The 18525-nt window shown below is 50.4% G+C and overlaps 1 protein-coding gene across 7 annotated transcripts in view; it reads left to right on the plus strand.

Annotated features, from left to right (window-relative positions):
* Positions 1–18525, plus strand: part of CPAMD8 (C3 and PZP like alpha-2-macroglobulin domain containing 8) — a 125255-nt gene that overhangs the window by 96113 nt on the left and 10617 nt on the right. For all 7 annotated transcript variants that reach the window (XR_004433683.1, XR_004433684.1, XR_004433682.1 and 4 more), the window contains exons 28-33: positions 8040–8196; positions 8355–8429; positions 15276–15441; positions 17765–17851; positions 17955–18091; positions 18459–18525. The exon at positions 18459–18525 is cut by the window's right edge. Coding sequence is in view for 4 of the 7 variants with exons in the window: in XM_033196482.1 (XP_033052373.1) it covers positions 8040–8196; positions 8355–8429; positions 15276–15441; positions 17765–17851; positions 17955–18091; positions 18459–18525 (689 nt within the window). In the remaining 3 variants the exon portion in view is untranslated. The remainder of the gene's footprint in view (positions 1–8039; positions 8197–8354; positions 8430–15275; positions 15442–17764; positions 17852–17954; positions 18092–18458) is intronic.

Genomic DNA, 18525 nt, shown 5'->3' on the forward strand with positions numbered 1-18525 from the left:
CTCCTGCCTCAGCCTCCTGAGTAGCTGGGATTACAGGCGTGCACCACCACACTGGCTAATTTTTGTATTTTTGGTAGAGATGGGGTTTCACCATATTGGCCAGGCTGGTCTCAAACTCCTGACCTCGGGTGATCCGCCTGCCTCGGCCTCCTAAAGTGCTGGGATTACAGGCATGAGCCACCATGCCTGGCCTGGACACTCAGTGTGCACACACTTCCTCAGCTTCTTCCAGGGATTAAACTGTCAGCATGAGCAAGAAAAATCAAATTTCACTGTATGCATGGAAATAGAGTAGCCAGCAGCTTCCAGGTCCCATCTCACCTTCTAAAACATTCTTTTCGGTCTCCGAACATGGAAGTCTTTCTGCGGACCCTGTAGGACAAGGAGGCAGTAAGCGCAGGGCGGTGGCAGCAGCACCCACCCCGAAGCTGGACAAACCTGGGCTCTGTCTCATGTGAGCTGTGTGGCCTTGGACCCGATGCTCAACCTCTCTGAGCCTGTTTCCTTACCACACATCCCTCTCAGAACCTGGATCCATGGGATAAGCATGTGATACACTCAGTGCAGTGCCATCCTGTTAGTGCCTCCCCTCACTACTTACTGGAGGAGTCCAAGATCCTACCTGGGAGCCTTAAAACTTGGGATCTGTTCTAGATGGGTTCCCTTATACTCAATGCACATTCATTCATTTATTCATTCAGTGAGCCAGGCCCTGGTCTTCATCCTGGGGGAACAAGGAACACATGGTTCCTGCCTCCAGGTCCTCACTGCCCAGGGCAGGAGAAATATCCCGTGCAAGATGCAATAGCTATCCACTGCTGTGTAACATGTGACCCCTAAATGTAGCCATTTAAAACAACAAACATGTATTATCTCTATTTATTATGTACTAATTCTTATGGAATTCAGGAGCAGCTTAGCTGGGTGTTTCTGCCTGGGGATGTTGGCTGGGGTTGCAGTCAAGCTGTTGGCTGTTGCTGCCTTCATCTGAAGGCTCAACTGGGGCTGGAAGATTTGTTTCCAGATTGACTCCCTCACATGGCTGTTGGCAGGAGGCCTCAGTTGCTCACCATGTGGACTTCTCCATAGGGGCTACTTGAGTGTTCTTAAAACATGGCAGCTAGCTTCCTCTCACAGTGAGCAATTCAAGAGAGAAAGCGGGAAGGATGCCACAGTGCCTTTTGTTACTTGGTCTTACAAGTCAGGCTGTCACTTCTGCCTCATTCTATTCTATTCCTTTTTTTTTTTCTTTTCTTTTTTTGAGATGGAGTCTCACCCTATCACCCAAGCTGGAGTTCAGTGGTACAGTCTCAGCGCACTGCAACCTCCACCTCCTAGGTTCAAGCAATTCTCCTGCCTCAGCCTCCTGAGTAGCTGAGATTATAGGCACCTGCCACCACACCTGGCTAATTTTTGTATTTTTAATAGAGACAGGGTTTCACCATGTTGCCCAGACTGGTCTTGAACTCCTGACCTCAGGTGATCTGCCCACCTCAGCCTCCCAAAGTGCTGGGACTACAGGTGTGAGCCACCGTGCCTGGCCCACATTCTATTCTTTAGTAGTGAGTTGCTAAGTACACCCCATCCACACATGAAGGGAATCAGGCCTCTATCTCTTGAAAGGAGGAGTATTAAGGCATTTGTGGATATACATTAAAATGACTATAATAGGAGCATAATTTTGTATCTATAAAACAAAGAAGTAGAGAGTGATGGAGCAGGGTAGTTATATGGGATGGTCAGGAAAGGTCTCCTGGAGGATATGAGGGAGGAGCCATGAAAATCCAAGGGAACAGCATTCCAGGCAGAGGGAACAGCCATTGCAAAGGCCCTGAGGCAGGACCCAGCTTGACGAGGTTGGGCCACAGAAGGGAGGCTGGTGTGGCTGGAGCAGCACAGGGCCAGGAGTTTGGTGACCTGGCACGAGGGAAGAGGGAGGGGCAAGGTCAGGTTGATCAGAGCAGGAGTCTGGATTTAGTGCTGTGTGGAAGAGAGTGCTGTTAGAGGGCTGGGAGCAGAGCAGGATGAGATCTGTGTCTCCTGGTGGGCCGTGTGTGTGCACGCATGTGTTGAATCACATGTGTGATTCAACATTTGGGATGGGTTGAGCATCCCAAATCGGAAAATTCAAAGTTCGAACTGCTCCAACATCCAAAACATCATTATTATTATTATTATTATCATCATCATCATCATCATCATCATCATCATCAGAGACAGTGTCTTGCCCTGTTGCCTGGGCTGGAGTGCCGTGGCTCGATCTCGGCTCACTGCAACCTCCGCCTTCTGGATTCAAGCAATTCTTCCACCTCAGCCTCCCGAGTAGCTGAGATTACAGGTGCCCATCACCATGCCTATATAATTTTTGTATTTTTAGTAGAGACAAGGTTTTGCCATGTTGACCAGGCTGTTCTTGAACTCCTGACCTCCAGTGATCCGTCTGCCTTGGCCTCCCAAAGTGCTGGGATAACAGGTGTGAGCCACTGTGCCTGCTTTTAGTGCCAACCTGATGCTCAAGGGAAATGTTCATTGGAGCATTTCAGATTTTTTGGATTTGGGATGTCCAAGTATACAGGTAGCCCTCCGTATCTGTGAGTTCCACAGGATTCAATCAACCACAGATTGAAACTATTCAGAAAAAAAAATGAGTACGGGTGTGATGGCATGTGCCTGTCATCCCAGCACTTTGGGGAAGCTGAAGCGGGAAGATTCTTTGAGGCTAGGAGTTGGCAGCCAGCCTGGGAAACATGGCAAAACCTCATCTCTGCAAAAATGTTAAAAATGAGCTGGATGTGGTGGTACGTGCCTTAGTCCCAACTACTGGGGAGGCTGAGGTAGGAGGATCACTTGAGCCCAGAAGTTCAAAGCTGCAGTGAGCTATGATTGTGCCACTGCACTCCAACCTGGGTGACAGAGCAAAACTCCATCTCTATTGCGGAAACTGGCCAGCAGTCCGCAATGCAATGGTGCTTTCTCTTTGCTCCCAGGCAGATTGGCAGGTTGAGAAATAATAGACACACACAAGATAGTGAAAGCTGGGTCCAGGGGGGGTCACCACCTTCTGGTCCTGCAGTGCCAACAATGCACTGGATATGCCAGCATTTATTATTAAGTTTAGTGAGGGTGGGGGTAGGTTAGTGAGGGATTTAGGGTCATTTGATTATGAGGTGAGATGGTCACATGGGGATGAAGTAATTCTTCAACATAACTTCTGTATGCAGAAGTACAGTATACACAGATAAGAATTTACAACATAGTGTGTGCATCAGTAATTTCTAACAGAGCCTTAAAACAGGAACAGCAGTAACAGTTGCAGCAAAAGCTGGTTAAAACAATTCATAGAAACAGGACGTGAAGTTAGACAACTGGTTAGACCAGAAATTCTCAGAAGGGAGTATGCCTTAACCCTAAAGAGGCCTAGAAGAGCTGCGACAAGATGAGGGCGTTTATAGCCCTATCTTATCCATATGGTCAAGTGCCCCCCATGCATCCATTTATAGGCTCTCCACAAGGGTCGCATTCCATTCCCAGAGCTATGAACATCTACTTTTCTGGGACAGGAATCTTGGTGATGTGAAACCCCCTGACTACACGTCCATTCATAGGCTCTCTGCAGGGGGAAGCACATCACACGCTGTTGGCTCATTCTGGCAGTCCAACCTGGCATTGTCTTTACACAATCCTGCATGCAATTGTGTATTTACAATAATCAGGAGCATTTCATCTTTTATTCTGTAGCAATAGTTTCAGGGGTTCTCCCTACACATCTCTTAAAAAAAAAAAAAAGTTTTAAAAATTCCAAAACGAAAAGTTCCAAAACGAAAAGTTGAATTTGTTGCATGCTGAGTAGAATATTGAATTCATGCAAATGAAGTGACGTGTGGGTATTGTATTAGGTGTTCTAAGTAACCAACACGTGATTTAAAGTACACAGGAGGGGCCGGGCGCGGTGGCTTACGCCTGGAATCCCAGCACTTTGGGAGGCAAGGTGGGCGGATCACCTGAGTCCGGAGTTCGAGACCAGCCTGGCCAACATGGTGAAACCCCGTCTCTACCCAAAATACTAAAATTAGCTGGGCGTGGTGGCAGGTGCCTGTAATCCCAACTACTCAAGAGACTGAGGCAGGAGAATTGCTTGAACCCTGAGGCAGAGGTTGCAGTGAGCCGAGATTGTGCTACTGCACTCCAGCCTGGGTGACAGGGTGAGACTGTGTCTCAAAAATAAAAATAAAAGGCCAGGCGTGGTGGCTCAAGCCTGTAATCCCAGCACTTTGGGAGGCCGAGACGGGTGGATCATGAGGTCGGGAGATGGAGACCATCCTGGCTAACCTGGTGAAACCCCGTCTCTACTACAAAAAAAATACAAAAAAATTAGCCAGGTGTGGTGGCGGGCACCTGTAGTCCCAGCTACTCGGGAGGCTGAGGCAGGAGAATGGTGTAAAACCCGGGAGGCGGAGCTTGTAGTGAGCTGAGATCCAGCCACTGCACTGCAGCCTGGGCGACAGAGCGAGACTCCGTCTCAAAAAATAAAAAATAAAATAAAATAAAAGAATAAAAATAAAAAATAAAGTTCATGGGAGGATGTGTGTCAGTTATATGTAACTACTACACCCTCATATATCAAGGACTTAGAGCATCAGTGGATTTTGGTATCCTTGGGGGTCCTGGAACCAGTCTCCCACAGATACCAAGGGATTCCTATAAATGCAAATATTCCAAAATCCAAATTCAAAATCTGAAGCACTTCTGGTTCCAAGCATTTCAGATAACAGATAGTCATTAGACTTTAGGTTTTATTATTTATTTAAATTAACTAATTTTTTTTTTTTTTTTTGAGACGGAGTCTCGCTCTGTCGCCCGGGCTAGAGCGCAGTGGCCGGATCTCAGCTCACTGCAAGCTCCGCCTCCCGGGTTTACGCCATTCTCCTGCCTCAACCTCCCGAGGAGCTGGGACTACAGGCGCCCACCACCTCGCCCGGCTAGTTTTTTGTATTTTTTTTTTAAGTAGAGATGGGGTTTCACTGTGTTAGCCAGGATGGTCTCGATCTCCTGACCTCGTGATCCACCCGTCTCGGCCTCCCAAAGTGCTGGGATTACAGGCTTGAGCCACCGCGCCCGGCCTTTTTTTTTTTTTTTTTTTGAGACAAGCTCTCACTCTGTTTCCCAGGCTGGAGTGCAGTGGCATGATCAGGGCTCACTGCAGCCTTGACTTCCCGGGCTCAAGTAATTCTCCCATTTCAGTCCCCCAAGCAGCTGGAACTACAGGCGTGCACCACCATGTCCAGCTAATTGTTTTGAATTTCAGTAGAGACCAGGTCTTGCTGTGTTGCCCAGGCTGGTCTTGAGCTCCTGGCCTCAACCGATCCTCCACCTCTGCCTCCCAAAGACTGTAGGCAGGAGGTACCTCACCTGGCCATAGATCTTACTTTTTTATTTTTTTAAGACGAAGTCTCATTCTGTCGCCCAGGCTGGAGTGCAGTGGTGCAATCTCAGCTCACTGCAAGCTCCGCCTCCCGGGTTCACGCCATCCTCCTGCTTCAGCCTCCAGAGTAGCTGGGACTACAAGCGCCCGCCATAATGCCAGGCTAATTTTTTGTATTTTTAGTAGAGACGGGGTTTCACCGTGTTAGCCAGGATGGTCTCGATCTTCTGATCTCGTGATCCGCCCGCCTTGGCCTCTCAAAGTACTGAGATTACAGGCGTGAGCCACCATGCCCGGCCAGATCTTACTTTTTAGAAGAGTTCTAGGTTTCCAGAAAAATTGAGTAAATAGAATAGAGTTCCCATACACCTCGACCACCCATATACAGTTTCCCCTGTGATAGGCATCTTGTATTAGTATGCTGCATTTGTTATAACTGATGGACTGGCATTAAAACGTTATAAACTGTTGTTCATAATCTACATTAGGGTTCACTCACACACTCACTATTTATTTATTTATTTGTTTGTTTGTTAATGAATGACAGGGTCTGGCTATGTTGCCCAGGCTGGTTTCAAACTCCTGGCCTCAACTGATCCTCCTACTTCAGCCTCTCAAGGTGCTGGGATTACAAGTATGAGCCACCGAGTCCAGCTGAGAGCTCATTTCTTTTTATCACTAGATAACATTTATCCTGTTTGCGTTTTACAGTGGAAAAGCAGAGAGCACAGTATGCTGGACCATGGGAATTCCACAATTCCCAGCACACAGCTGGCTTGGTTCTGTCCTTGCCTCCTGTCCCTGCCATGCACAAAATGCATGGAACTTCCCCCTGGTTGCAGTGTGCATAGCTGGTGATGGGGTGGGGATGGGCCTGGGAGCCATGGGGTGTCCTGGCTGATCTAGGGAACATGGGAGTAGAAAGAAGAGGATGCATTTGAGGTACCTGAGAGGGAGAGCGGCCTGGATGAGCTTTGGGTATATTTTATTTTATTTTATCTATTTATTTATTTATTCTTTTTTGTCTGAGACAGGGTCTCACTCTGACACCTAGGCTAGAGTGCAGTGGCACGATCTCGGGTCACTGCAACCTCTGCCACCTGGGATCAAGCAATTATCTTGCCTCAGCCTCCCAAGTAGCTGGGATTACAGGCATCCACCACCACGCCTGGCTAATTTTTTTTTTTTTTTTAGTGGAGGTGGGGTTCCGCCGTGTCAGTCAGGCTAGTCTTGAACTCCTGAGTCCCAGCACTTTGGGAAGCCGAGGTGGGACGATCACTTGAGGTCAGGAGTTTGAGATCAGTCTGGCCAACATGGTGAAACCCTGTCTCTACTAAAAATACAAAAATATTAGCTGGGCATGGTGGCAATCCCAGCTACTCGGGAGGCTGTAATTCCAGCTACTTGGGAGGCTGAGGTATGAGAATTGCTTGAACCTGAGAGGCAGTGGCTGCAGTGAGCATGGTGGCTCATGCCTATAATCCCACCACTTTGGGAGGCCATGGTGGGAGGATTGATGGAGCCCAGGAATTCGAGACCAGCCTGGGCAACATAGTGAGACCCCATCTCTATAAAAAATTTAAAAATTCGCTGGATGTGGAGGGAGGCAGGCCGGCAGGCAGGCTAATGTGTCCTGTTTTTGTGATTCATATAAACAGAGCCTAGAGCCACTTGATTTTGAAGATAGCTTATTCTTTGATCCTGAATTTGCAAAGTTTCCTTTGCTAGCAATTCTGGTTTTCATCCCTCATGGCCTCCTGGCTTCCATGTTGTGCTTCTCTCCTTCATTTGTTCACACATTCATTCCCTGGCCTTGCCAGCTCTTACTCAGGGTGGCAACTGCAAAAGCAGGGCGAGGGAGATGGGGTGGATGAGGGACAAGCCACAGAGCAGAGATGTTTTTGGCTGCAAGTAACAGAAAATGGGCTGAAGAGCAATTCTGAACATCAGCTCGCCCTGCAGGGCTGGGGAGGCTCTACAGTTGGCTGATTCAGCAGCCCCATCGTGCACCGGGGCTTGTTTTCTTCCTTCCATCCCTGGGTATTCCCTCCCTCGGCACATGGCTGTGCCCCTCATGGTGGCAAAATGGCTGCAGCTGCTCCCAGCATTGCGTCACACGCCCATTCCAAAGCCATTCCCAAGCCCAGTAGCTGGAATACCCATGACTGTGACTGGCTGGGACCATAGAGGAGCACAGATCTCCAAGGCACATGGCTGCTGGCCCCTGAATGACATCAGGGGCCTTTTGGCAAGGACCAAGCAGGAAATGGCTATGAAGCTGGCAACCAGAAGGGTATTCCTCACATGGCAGGACAGGCAGGGCTAGACCAGCTCACAGAAGGGCCTTGAGTGCTGAGCGAGGAGCAGACCTGAATGCCACTAGGGTAGAGGTCCAGGCAGGAAGGAGAGAGCTCCATCTTCAGGCCCTACCGAGTGCTGGGCAATGTGCCCCCTCCTCCACTCTGACAGCCCTGTGGGGATAGATTGGACCCCTCCCATCTTATAGATGAGGAAATGGAGGCCAGGAGTGGTACAGGGAGCTTGCTGCAATCCTTCAACCAGCACGTGGGGGCTGACCATTCTGCAGCCCCTCAGGTGACGCCCTGTTCTCTTTCAGGCTCACGGCCTTTGTCCTGAAGTCCTTTGCACAGGCTCGCAGCTTTATCTTCGTGGACCCCCGGGAGCTGGCTGCCTCCAAGAGCTGGATCATCCAACAGCAGCAGGCCGATGGCTCCTTCCCAGCCATGGGCAGGGTCCTGAACAAGGATATCCAGGTGAGTGGCCTCTTGAGCCTCCTTCCGGGGCCTCTCACCTCCTCCTGGAGCCCCAGCCCTGATCTGCCTGTTCCTACTCCTTGGAGCTGCCTGGGGCAAGTAGGGGGAAGTGGACCGTCTCCTTTGGCTTGGGGTGAGGCCTGTGAGTCCCTTTGCAGGGTGGGATCCACGGCACTGTCCCGCTGACAGCCTATGTGGTGGCTGCTCTCCTGGAAACAGGCACAGCCTCAGAGGTGAGTACACAAGGGGTTTGGGGAGACTTGGGGCTGGTCACTGGAGGAGCGAGTAAGAGGTTCCCTCCTTTATGCCAGGGTTGATTTCTTCCTCCTTGCCCTCCTTCTGCTCATTGTTGAGGCTTTTTATTGCTTTTCATCAACAATGGTCACATTACATCCAGTTTCGTATAATCTGAGCAGAGGAGAGAGAGATTCCCATGCTACTAGGGGGAAATCGGGCACGTGTTGGGGGCTGGGGAGGTTCCCTGAGTACAAGGCCTCCCATGACTGTCCAGCCCCCAGACCTCCTTCAGAGAATCATTTCAGGCTAGTTCAGGTTCCTGGCCAGTGACCCAAGGGTTGGCTTCAGGGAACCCTACAAAATGTTGGACTCATGCATGTTTTTGTGGGGAAGGGGTTAGGATATTCAGAGACAGTTGGACTGGATGGGGCTTAGACGGCCCAAGACACTTGAGGGCCATAGTCTCTTCTATGAGGCGTTCCTGGGGTGGGGGATGGCACAGTCTCTGCAGAGAAGGCTACCATGATGGATCTCAGCCCCAGGTGAGAAGAATCTGCCCTCCCTAATACCTACATCAATTCTACAATCTCTGATGATAAATTATGAGTTTGGGCACTTCTCAGGATTCTTGGTCTCACAATCCAGACAACTGGTGGGTCTAGGGTTTGCTGTGACATAAGACCCCCACAATGCACAATGTCCAGAGGGTTCCTTGCCCTGTGTTATGGGCTGAATTGGTTCTCCCCTGACCAAATTCTTATGCTGAATTCCTAACTCCCTGTCTTAGCTTGGGCTGCAGAAACAAAATACCCTGGAGTAAGTGGCTTCAACAATAGGCATTTATTTCTCACAGTTCTAGAGGCTGGGAAGTCCAAGACCAAGGCGCAGGCAGGTTTGGTTTTTGGTGAGGGCTCTCTTCCTGGTTTGTTGACTACCACCTTCTTACTGTGTGTTCACGTGGTGTTTCCCTAGTGTGTACATGTGGAGAGAGAGCTCTAGTGCTTTTCCTCTTTGTATAAAGACACTAATCCTGTTACTATGGAGGCCCCATCCTCATGACCTCAATCTAAACCGAATTATCGCTCAAAGGTCCCCGACTCCTAATACTATCATATTAGGAGTTAGAGCTTCAACATATGGATTCTGAGGAAGATCACAGGTATTCCATGACACCCCCCCATACCTCAAATTCATCCCCCACATCTCCCATGGAAGTGGTCAAATATGTCACATCCCAAATGCATTTTTCTGGAAACTTCCCTGCCAGAGCCCTTGACCCCCACTCTAGTTGGAATGGACAGCACCCAGGATGCTGCACAATTGCTACCCTCCTTTACTAAGGAAGGGTATTGGGAGGCACATTTTTTGAGACCTTGCATGTCTGCAAATATTCTTATTCTGCCCCTGTATGATAGTTGGGCTGGGTATAGAATTCCAGGTTGGAAATTGCTTTCTTTTAGAATAATTGATGATGTTCTATCATCTTCTAGTTTCCAGTGTTCCATCGAGAAGTCAGTTGTCATTCTGAGTAACTATCCTTTGTATCTGGTTTGTTCCCTTCCTGGAAGCTTTCTAATCTTCTCGTTGTCCATATCACTATAGACAACAAGATACGTGCACTTTTATGACACATATCTTGAGGTGAGGCTTTTTTTTTTCCAGCTCACTGCAACCTCTGCCTCCTGGGTTCAAGTGATTCTCTTTGGCTTGGGGTGAGGCCTGTGAGTCCCCTTGCAGGGTGGGATCCATGGCACAGCAGCTTCAGACTCCTGAGTAGCTGGGACTACAGGCATGTGCCACTGCATCCGGCTAATTTTCGTATTTTTAGTAGAGACCAGGTTCCACCATGTTGGCCAGGTTGGTCTCAAACTCCTGACCTCAGGTAATCCTCCTGCCTTGACCTCCCAAAGGACTGGGATTACAGGCATGAGCGACCCTCATGCCCAGCCCTCCTTTATGTCTTCAATGAGCACTCAATAGGCCCTCCACCTCCTTCCCATCTCTTGAAGTCACTTCACTTCTCCCAAGAATCTTTTTCTGCCTTCTCCAGATCCTTCCAACCTATTTCTCTTCTGAATTTGAAGACCTTCCCCACAGGGCAGCAGTTGATTCTCTCCAGTCTTCTGGGTTCTGTTCTCTTAGATCAGCAGTACCCAGACTTTTTGGTACCAGGGACCAGTTTTGTGGAAGACAATTGTTCCATGGCCTGGGGAAGAGGGGCTAGTTTTGGGATGATTCAAGAGCATTACATTTATTGTGCACTTTATTTCTATTATTATTACATTATAATATATAATGAAATAATTATACAACTCACCATAATATAGAATCAGTGGGAGCCCTGAGCTTATTTTCCTGCAACTAGACTGTCCCTTCTGGGAGTGATGGGAGACAGTGACAGATCATCAGGCATTAGATTCTCATAAGGAGTGTGCAACCAGCTGGGTGCAGTGGTTCACACCTATAATCCCAGCACTTTGTGAGGCCAAGGCAGGCAGATCACTTGAAGTCAGGCGTTCAAGACCAGCCTGGCCAACATGACAAAACCCTGTCTCTACTAAAAGTACAAAAGTTAGCCAGGCATGGTGGTGCACGCCTGTAGTCCCAGCTACTTGGGAGGCTGAGGCAGGAGAATCACTTGAACCTAGGAGGCAGAGGTTGCAGTGAGCCAAGCTCGTGTCACTGCACTCCAGCCTGGGCAACTGAGCAAGAGTCTGTCTCAAAAAAAAGAAAAAAGAAAAAAGGAGTCTGCAACCTAGATCCCTCACATGCTCACAGTTCACAATAGGGTTCATGCTCCCATGAGAATCTAATGCCGCTGCTGATCTGTTGGGAGGTGGAGCTCAGGTGGTAATACAAGTGATGGGGAGGGTCTTAAATACAGATGAAGCTTTGCTGGCTCACCTGTCACTCACCTCCTGCTGTGCAGCCCTTTCCTAACAGGCCACCAACCGGTATCAGTCTGTGACCTGGAGGTTGGGGACCCCTGTCTTAGATCATTCCCCAAAGGAGGCAAAACCTACTGTCTTCATTTCCTGTGGCTGCCATAATAAACTGCCACAAACTGGGTGGCTTAAAACAACAGAAATACATTCTCATTGCTTTGGAGACCAGAAGTGCAAAATCAAGGCATTGGCAGGCCCTTGCTCCCTCTGCAGGCTCTAAGGGAGGAGCTTTCTTTGCTGCCTCCAGCTTCCAGGGGCTCCAGGCATTCTTTGGCTTGTGGCTGCATCACTCTAGCCCCTGCCTCTGTCTGCATGTGACCTTCTCTGTCTTCTCCCCTTCTCATCTCTTAAACAACACTGTTGCCAGGTGCAGTGGAGCATTCCTGTAGTCCCAGCTACTCAGGAGGCTGAGGCAGGAGGATCGCTTGACCCAGGAGTTCTGGGCTATAGTGCACTGCACTGATCAAGTGTCTGCACTAGGTTCAGCATCAGTATGGTGACCTCTTGAGAGCAGGGGACCACCAGGTTGCCTAAAGAGGGGTGAACTGGCCCAGGTCACAAATGGAGTAGGTCAAGACTCCTGTGCTGATAGTAGTAGTGAGATCGTGCCAATGAACGGCCACTGCACTCCAGCCTGGGCAACATAGTGAGACCTGTCTCTGATTTAAAAAAACAAAAAAATTAAAGGTGCTTGTCACTGGAGGACAAGCACAGTAGCTAACGCATCTAATCCCAGCACTTTGGGAGGCTGAGATGGGCGGATCACATGGGTCCAGGAGTTCGAGAATAGCCTGGCCAATGTGGCAAAACCCCATCTCTACTAAAAATACAAAAATCAGCTAGGCATCATGGCATGTGCCTGTAATCCCAACCGCTCAGGAGGCTGAGGCAGGAGAATCACTTGAACCTGGGAGGTGGAGGTTGCAGTGAGTTAAGATTGCAGCACTGCACTGCAGCCTGGGCGACAGAATGAGACTCTGTCTCAAAAACAAACAAATAAAAATTTCCGTGCTGATCATCAGTGGGACTGTGCCTGTGAACAGCCACTACACTCCAGCCTGGGTGACGTAGCGAAACCTCTGTCTCTCATACAAATTTGTTTTTTGAGATGAAGTTTCGCTCTTATCGCCTAGGCTGGAGTGCAATGGCGAGATCTCGGCTCACTGCAACCTCTGCCTCCTGGGTTCAAGGATTCTCCTGCCTCAGCCTCCCAAGTAGCTGGGATTACATGTGCCACCACGCCTGGCTATTTTTGTAATTTTAGTAGAGATTTTTTTTTTTTTTTTTTTTGAGATGGAATCTCGCTCTGTCACCCAGGCTAGAGTACAGTGGGGCAATCTCGCCTCACTGCAAGCTCCGCCTCCCAGGTTCACACCATTCTCCTGCCTCAGCCTCTCAAGTAGCTGGGACTACAGGTGCCCACCACCACGCCCAGCTAATTTTTTGTAGTTTTAGTAGAGATGGGGTTTCACCATGTTAACCAGGATGGTCTCGATCTCCTGACCTCGTGATCCACCCACCTCGGCCTCCCAAAGTGCTGGGATTACAAGCATGAGTCATAGTGCCCAGCCAAAAAAATTTTTAAAAAGATACTTGTCATTGGATTTGAGGCCACCCTAATCCAAGGTGATCTCATCTCAAGACTCTTAATGACATCTGCAAAGACCCATTTCCTAAATAAGTCAACACTTACAGGTTCCAGGGAATATATCTTTTTTGGCGGACCACCATCCAACCCACTATACCTGTGCTGGAATCAGATGAGCTCGGGGGCACCTAGCAAATGACCTTGACCCCTTGGAGTTCTGTTGCATCGCTTGTCTGTAAACAGGAGAGGTTCTGCACAGCTGGGGCCGGGCTAGGTCCGTCCCTGCTTGGTGTGGTCTCCGCAGCATCCTTGAGACCCGTCCTGACCCACGTGGCCTGGGGTAACTCCCATGTCACTGTTCCTGCCCCTGGCATAGGGATGTCCAGCCTTCCCCCACCCCCAGGCAATGGACTTGTGAGGGCCAGTCCTAGGGTCTGGCTAGTCAGCCCGGTTCATTCCTGGCACATGCCCCCCGAGGTGCATCTCAGTGTCACACCTTAGGGACAGTTCCCACGTTTGTCCTGGTCTAAGGATGGAAAGCTTTGGAAACATTCTTTCTATGACCAGGACAGTTCCGAAAGCAGAGTTAGCTCAACTCCATACCCCTATCGGGCCACCAGAACACTTTGGCTCCATTGCTAAATTTCTTAATGCTTCCTGTCACTCATTTCTTCCACATAATGTTATTGGGCAGCTTCTCTGAACTAAAACCATCAGATTCTGGACTTGATCCCTGTCTTCCAACAGATCACATTCTAGGGAGGGCATGAGCAGGGCTGGTTGGCTTCTCTAAGGAGGTGACCAGGCCTGGAGGCTGGGGAGGGCTTGGGCTGTAGAGGTCTTAGGAACCAGCTTTCTTTCTTTCTTTCTTTCTTTCTTTCTTTCTTTTCTTCCTTTCTTTTCTTTCTTTTCTTTTCTTTCTTTCTTCCCTTTCTTTCCTTTCTTTCTTTCTTTCTTCCTTCCTCCCTTCCTCCCTCCTCCCTCCTCCCTCCTCCTCCTCCCTCCTCCCTTCCCTTCCCTTCCCTTCCCTTCCCTTCCCTTCCCTTCCCTTCTCTTCCCTTCCCTTCTTTCTTCTTTCTTTTTTAGATGGGGTCTCGCTCTGTTGCCCAGACTGAAGCACAGTGTCTCACTGCAACCTCTGCCTCTGGGATTCAAGGGATTCTTGTGCCTCAGCCTCCTGAATAGCTGGGATTATAGGTGCCCGCCACCACGCCTGGCTAATTTTTGTATTTTTAGTAGAGATGGAGTTTCACCATGTTGGCCAGGCTGGTCTTGAACTCCTGAGCTCAAGTAATCTGCTCACCTCGGCCTCCCAAAGTGCTAGGATTACAGGTGTGAACCACTGCACCTGGCCATAGCTAGCTGTCTTAACAAAGACCCGGCCATGGGGCTGGGTGGGAAAGGGTGGCCAGGGATCTGCCTGCTTCGCCTAGAGTATTACTGTGCTCATTTGCCATGTACTTGGGCATCCTGGCCAGACCTCATTTGGAAAAAGGAGTGCCAACTTACAAGAATGGTAATGGGATCCAGGGGCAGTGGCTCACACCTGTAATCCCAGCACTTTGGGAAGCCGAGGTGGGAGGCTCGCTTGAGCCCAGGAGTTTGAGACCAGCCTGGGCAACATAGTGAGACTCCATCTCTACAAGAAATAAAACGTTAGCTGAGCATGCTGGTGTGCACCTGTAGTCCGTTACTGGGGAGGTCAAGGCAGGAGGGTTGCTTGAGCTCAGGAGTTGAAGGCTTCAGTGAGCTATGATCATGCCACTGCACTCCAGCCTGGGCAGCAGAGTGAGATGCTGTCTGTATTTTTTTTTTTTTTTTTGAGACAGTCTCACTCTGTTGCCAGGCTGGAGTGCAGTGGCGAGATACTGGCTCACTGCAACCTCCAACTCCCTGGTTTAAGCAATTCTCCTACCTCAGCCTCCCAAGTAGCTGGGATTACAGGCACATGCCACCATGCCCAGCTAATTTTTGTATTTTTAGTAGAGATGGGGTTTCACCATGTTGGCCAGGGTGGTCTCAAACTCCTGACCTCAGGTGATTCACCCACCTTGCCCTCCCAAAGCGCTGGGGTTACACCGTGCCCAGCCTATTAAAAAAAAAAAAAAAAAAAAAAAACAAGAAAGAAAAGAAAGGAGATGGGGTTTGAAAATTGGGTCTGCAGGCAGTGAGAGCCACAGAAGGGTGCAAAGTAAGGGGCTGTGAGTCATCCAGAGCTCTCCCCAGGGACGCCTCAGAAGCCAGTGGGTGGTGGGTGGGATGGGGGCAGAGCAGCCTCCCAGGGTTCACCTTCCCACCCCACCCTGCAGGAGGAGAGAGGCTCCATTGACAAAGCGAGGCACTTCCTGGAGTCTGCTGCACCCCTGGCCACGGACCCCTACAGCTGTGCCCTGACTACCTATGCACTGACCCTGCTCCGCAGCCCGGCAGCCCCTGAGGCACTGCGCAAGCTCCGTAGCCTGGCCATCATGAGAGGTAGGTGTCCCTGGCCCTCCCCAGAGGCCACAGCGTCGGGAAGCCTACTGTGGAGCCCGGTAAACAACTCATGAACATATTTATCAAAACTGACGAGTCATGTAGTCCCAGCTACTCGAGAGGCTGAGGCAGGAGAATCGCTTGAACCCGGGAGGCGGAGGTTGCAGTGAGCAGAGATTGCGCCATTGCACTCCAGCCTGGGTGACAGAGCAAGACTCCATCTCAAAAACAAAACAAAAAACTGATGAGTCGGCTGGGCGCGGTGGCTCACGCCTATAATCCCAGCACTTTGGGCAGATCACTTGAGGCCAAGAGTTCGAGACCAGCCAGGCCAACATGGTGAAACCTCAACTGTCCTAAAAATACAAAATTATCTGGGTATGGTGGCAGGTGCCTATAACCCCAGCTACTTGGGAGGCTGAGGCACAAGAATCGCTTGAACCCAGGAGGCAGAGGTTGCAGTGAGCTGAGATCGCACCATTGCACTCTAGCCTAGGTGACAGAGTGAAACCCGGCTCGAAAGAAAAGAAAGAAAAGAGAGAGGGAGGAGGGAGGGAGGGAGGGAGGAAGGAAGGAAGGAAGGACGGACGGACAAAGGGAAACAGACAAGACACCTTTTGCTCCTTTGTCAACTGCTTTGTTGATTATAGTATTTGTTCATTATTGCATCTGCTAGTGACTTTGTTTGAGGAAGTGGCTTGTCCAAGTCACACCAGCCCAAGCATTACTTACTTTGCCTGTGAAATCTGGGATGCCAGCCCCTCAGGAAGGGGAGTTCTCAGGGAGGGATCCCCAGCAGAGAATGCATCCCCTGCCTCCGCCCAGGCTCCTGGAAATCATCCCAGGACAGGGGTGCTAAGGGACAGGGGAGGGTTGGTCTGGCTTCCACCCTTCCCTCCACTTGCGGCATGAGCCCTGGTAAGTTTTTTCGAGCTGTCAGTCCTCCGACCTACAAAATCATCACCCACTGGGACTCCAATCCCTGAGCTTCGACTTTCTCGGAATGCCCCCACACTAAGTCTCCTCCCACTTCAACCAGACCTCCCCGCCCCACCCCTACCCCCAGCAGCTGCACTGGGGCCCAGGCAGGTTTCTCGGCTTAAGTCATTAAGATGCCACCTGAAGAACTGTTTTCATTGCTTCAGAAAGAGAGAAGTTTAAAGAGGATCCAGGGACGGAGTGGGAGGTGGCGGCAGTGGGCTGGTTTCTCTCTGGATTTGAGAGTCTTTACACCTCATGTGAGCTCAGAATCCTTGGAGCCTTTTTCTTTTCTTTTTTTTCTTTTTTTCTTTTTTTTGAGACAGAGTTTGCTCTTGTTGCCCAGGCTGGAGTGCAATGGCATGATCTCGGCTCACTACAACCTCTGCCTCCTGGGTTCAAGCAATTCTCCTAACTCAGCCTCCCAAGTAGCTGGGATTACAGGCATGCACCACCAGGCCCAGCTAATTTTTTGTATTTTTTAGTAGAGACGGGTTTTTCCATGTTGATCAGGCTGGTCTTGAACTCCCGACCTCAGGTGATCTGCCCACTTCAGCCTCCCGAAGTGCTGGGATTACAGGTGTGAGTCACCATGCCTTGCCATTCTTTTTTTATTATTATTATTTTATATTTATTTATTTACTTATTTTGAGACAGTCTTACTCTGTCGCCCAGGCTGGAGTGTGGAGTGCAGTGGCTTGGTATTGGCTCACTGCAACCTCTGCCTCCTGGGTTCAAGCAATTCTCCGGCCTCAGCCTCCCCAGCAGCTGGGATTACAGGTGTGCACCACCACACACAGCTAATTTTTGTATTTTTAGTAGAGATGGGGTTTCACCATGTGGGCCAGGCTGGTCTTGAACTCCTGACCTCAAGTGATCTACCCACCTCGGCCTCCCAAATTGCTGGGATTACAGGTGTGAGCCACTGTACCCAGCCAGAATCTTTGAGCCTTTGCAAGTCGAGTGCGGCTGCTTGGGTGCTAAGTGGGAACATCAGGGGCTGCATCAGTACCTGGTCAGGAGGGAGGCTACTGACTAGTGATGTCTGTGTCTGGGGAAGGGAATGGTGGCCATTGATTAGTGATGTCTGCCAGGGGTAGGGTAGGGTGGCCATTGATTCATGATGTCTGCCAGGGGCACAGGAAGGGCTAAGGCTGCCATAGGTTTGCAGATCTGAGATGGAGCCTTAAGGCCCTTCCTGTCCCAGTTGTCTTCCCATGACACTCTTTTCCCACTGGGGTCCCACAGTACCTTTTCTTTAGACCCCATGCTTGGATGTGCTCCATGGGATGCCAGGCTGCACACTGGGTGGGGTGGTAGCTCTTGACCACTCCTTTCCTTGCAGATGGGGTCACCCACTGGAGCCTGACAAATTCCTGGGACATGGACAAGGGCACATTATTGAGCTTCGGTGACAGGACCTCTCAGTCAGGTACTGGCTACCCCAGCTCCCGGGTGCCTGCCTTGGCCATACCTCCATGCACTGGGCCCATGTCCCTGTGTCAGAAGTCCCCAGTGGGCCTCTTCCATTGCAGTGGTCTCGGCCGAGGTGGAAATGACAGCCTACGCCCTTCTGACCTACACCCTGCTGGGTGACGTGGCCGCCGCCCTGCCTGTGGTGAAGTGGCTGTCCCAGCAGCGAAATGCACTCGGGGGATTCTCCTCCACTCAGGCGAGCCGGGCAGGGCCAGGGGGAGGGGTTCAGGGCTGGGTGGGTGGGGCCCCTGCCGTCCTTGTTTTGAGCTCTGAGGTGGCCAGGCAGTCTGGCCCTTCTCGCTTTATAGAGCCCCAAAGAGGGCACGGGTTGGGGGTGAGGGACAGATGCCCCTGGATCCTCCGGGGGAGCCTGGCCTCTGCCTCTGGGGACACACCAACCTGGCTGTCCTGAGGCCCCCAGTGCCATGGGTGTCTGCACTGAGTCCAGTCTCTATTCCAGACCCGTTGGTGCCTGTTTCAGGCCAGGCTTCCAAGACAGGAGTCAGGGGACCACTGGCCAACTCAGTCTCAGGGTTGATGGCCATCTCCTCCTCCATCCCCAGGACACCTGCGTGGCTCTGCAGGCCTTGGCTGAATATGCCATTTTGTCCTATGCTGGAGGTATCAACC

The sequence above is a fragment of the Trachypithecus francoisi genome, unplaced genomic scaffold (assembly GCF_009764315.1).
Source record: "Trachypithecus francoisi isolate TF-2019V2 unplaced genomic scaffold, Tfra_2.0 Lachesis_group5, whole genome shotgun sequence".
Lineage (NCBI taxonomy): Eukaryota > Metazoa > Chordata > Mammalia > Primates > Cercopithecidae > Trachypithecus > Trachypithecus francoisi.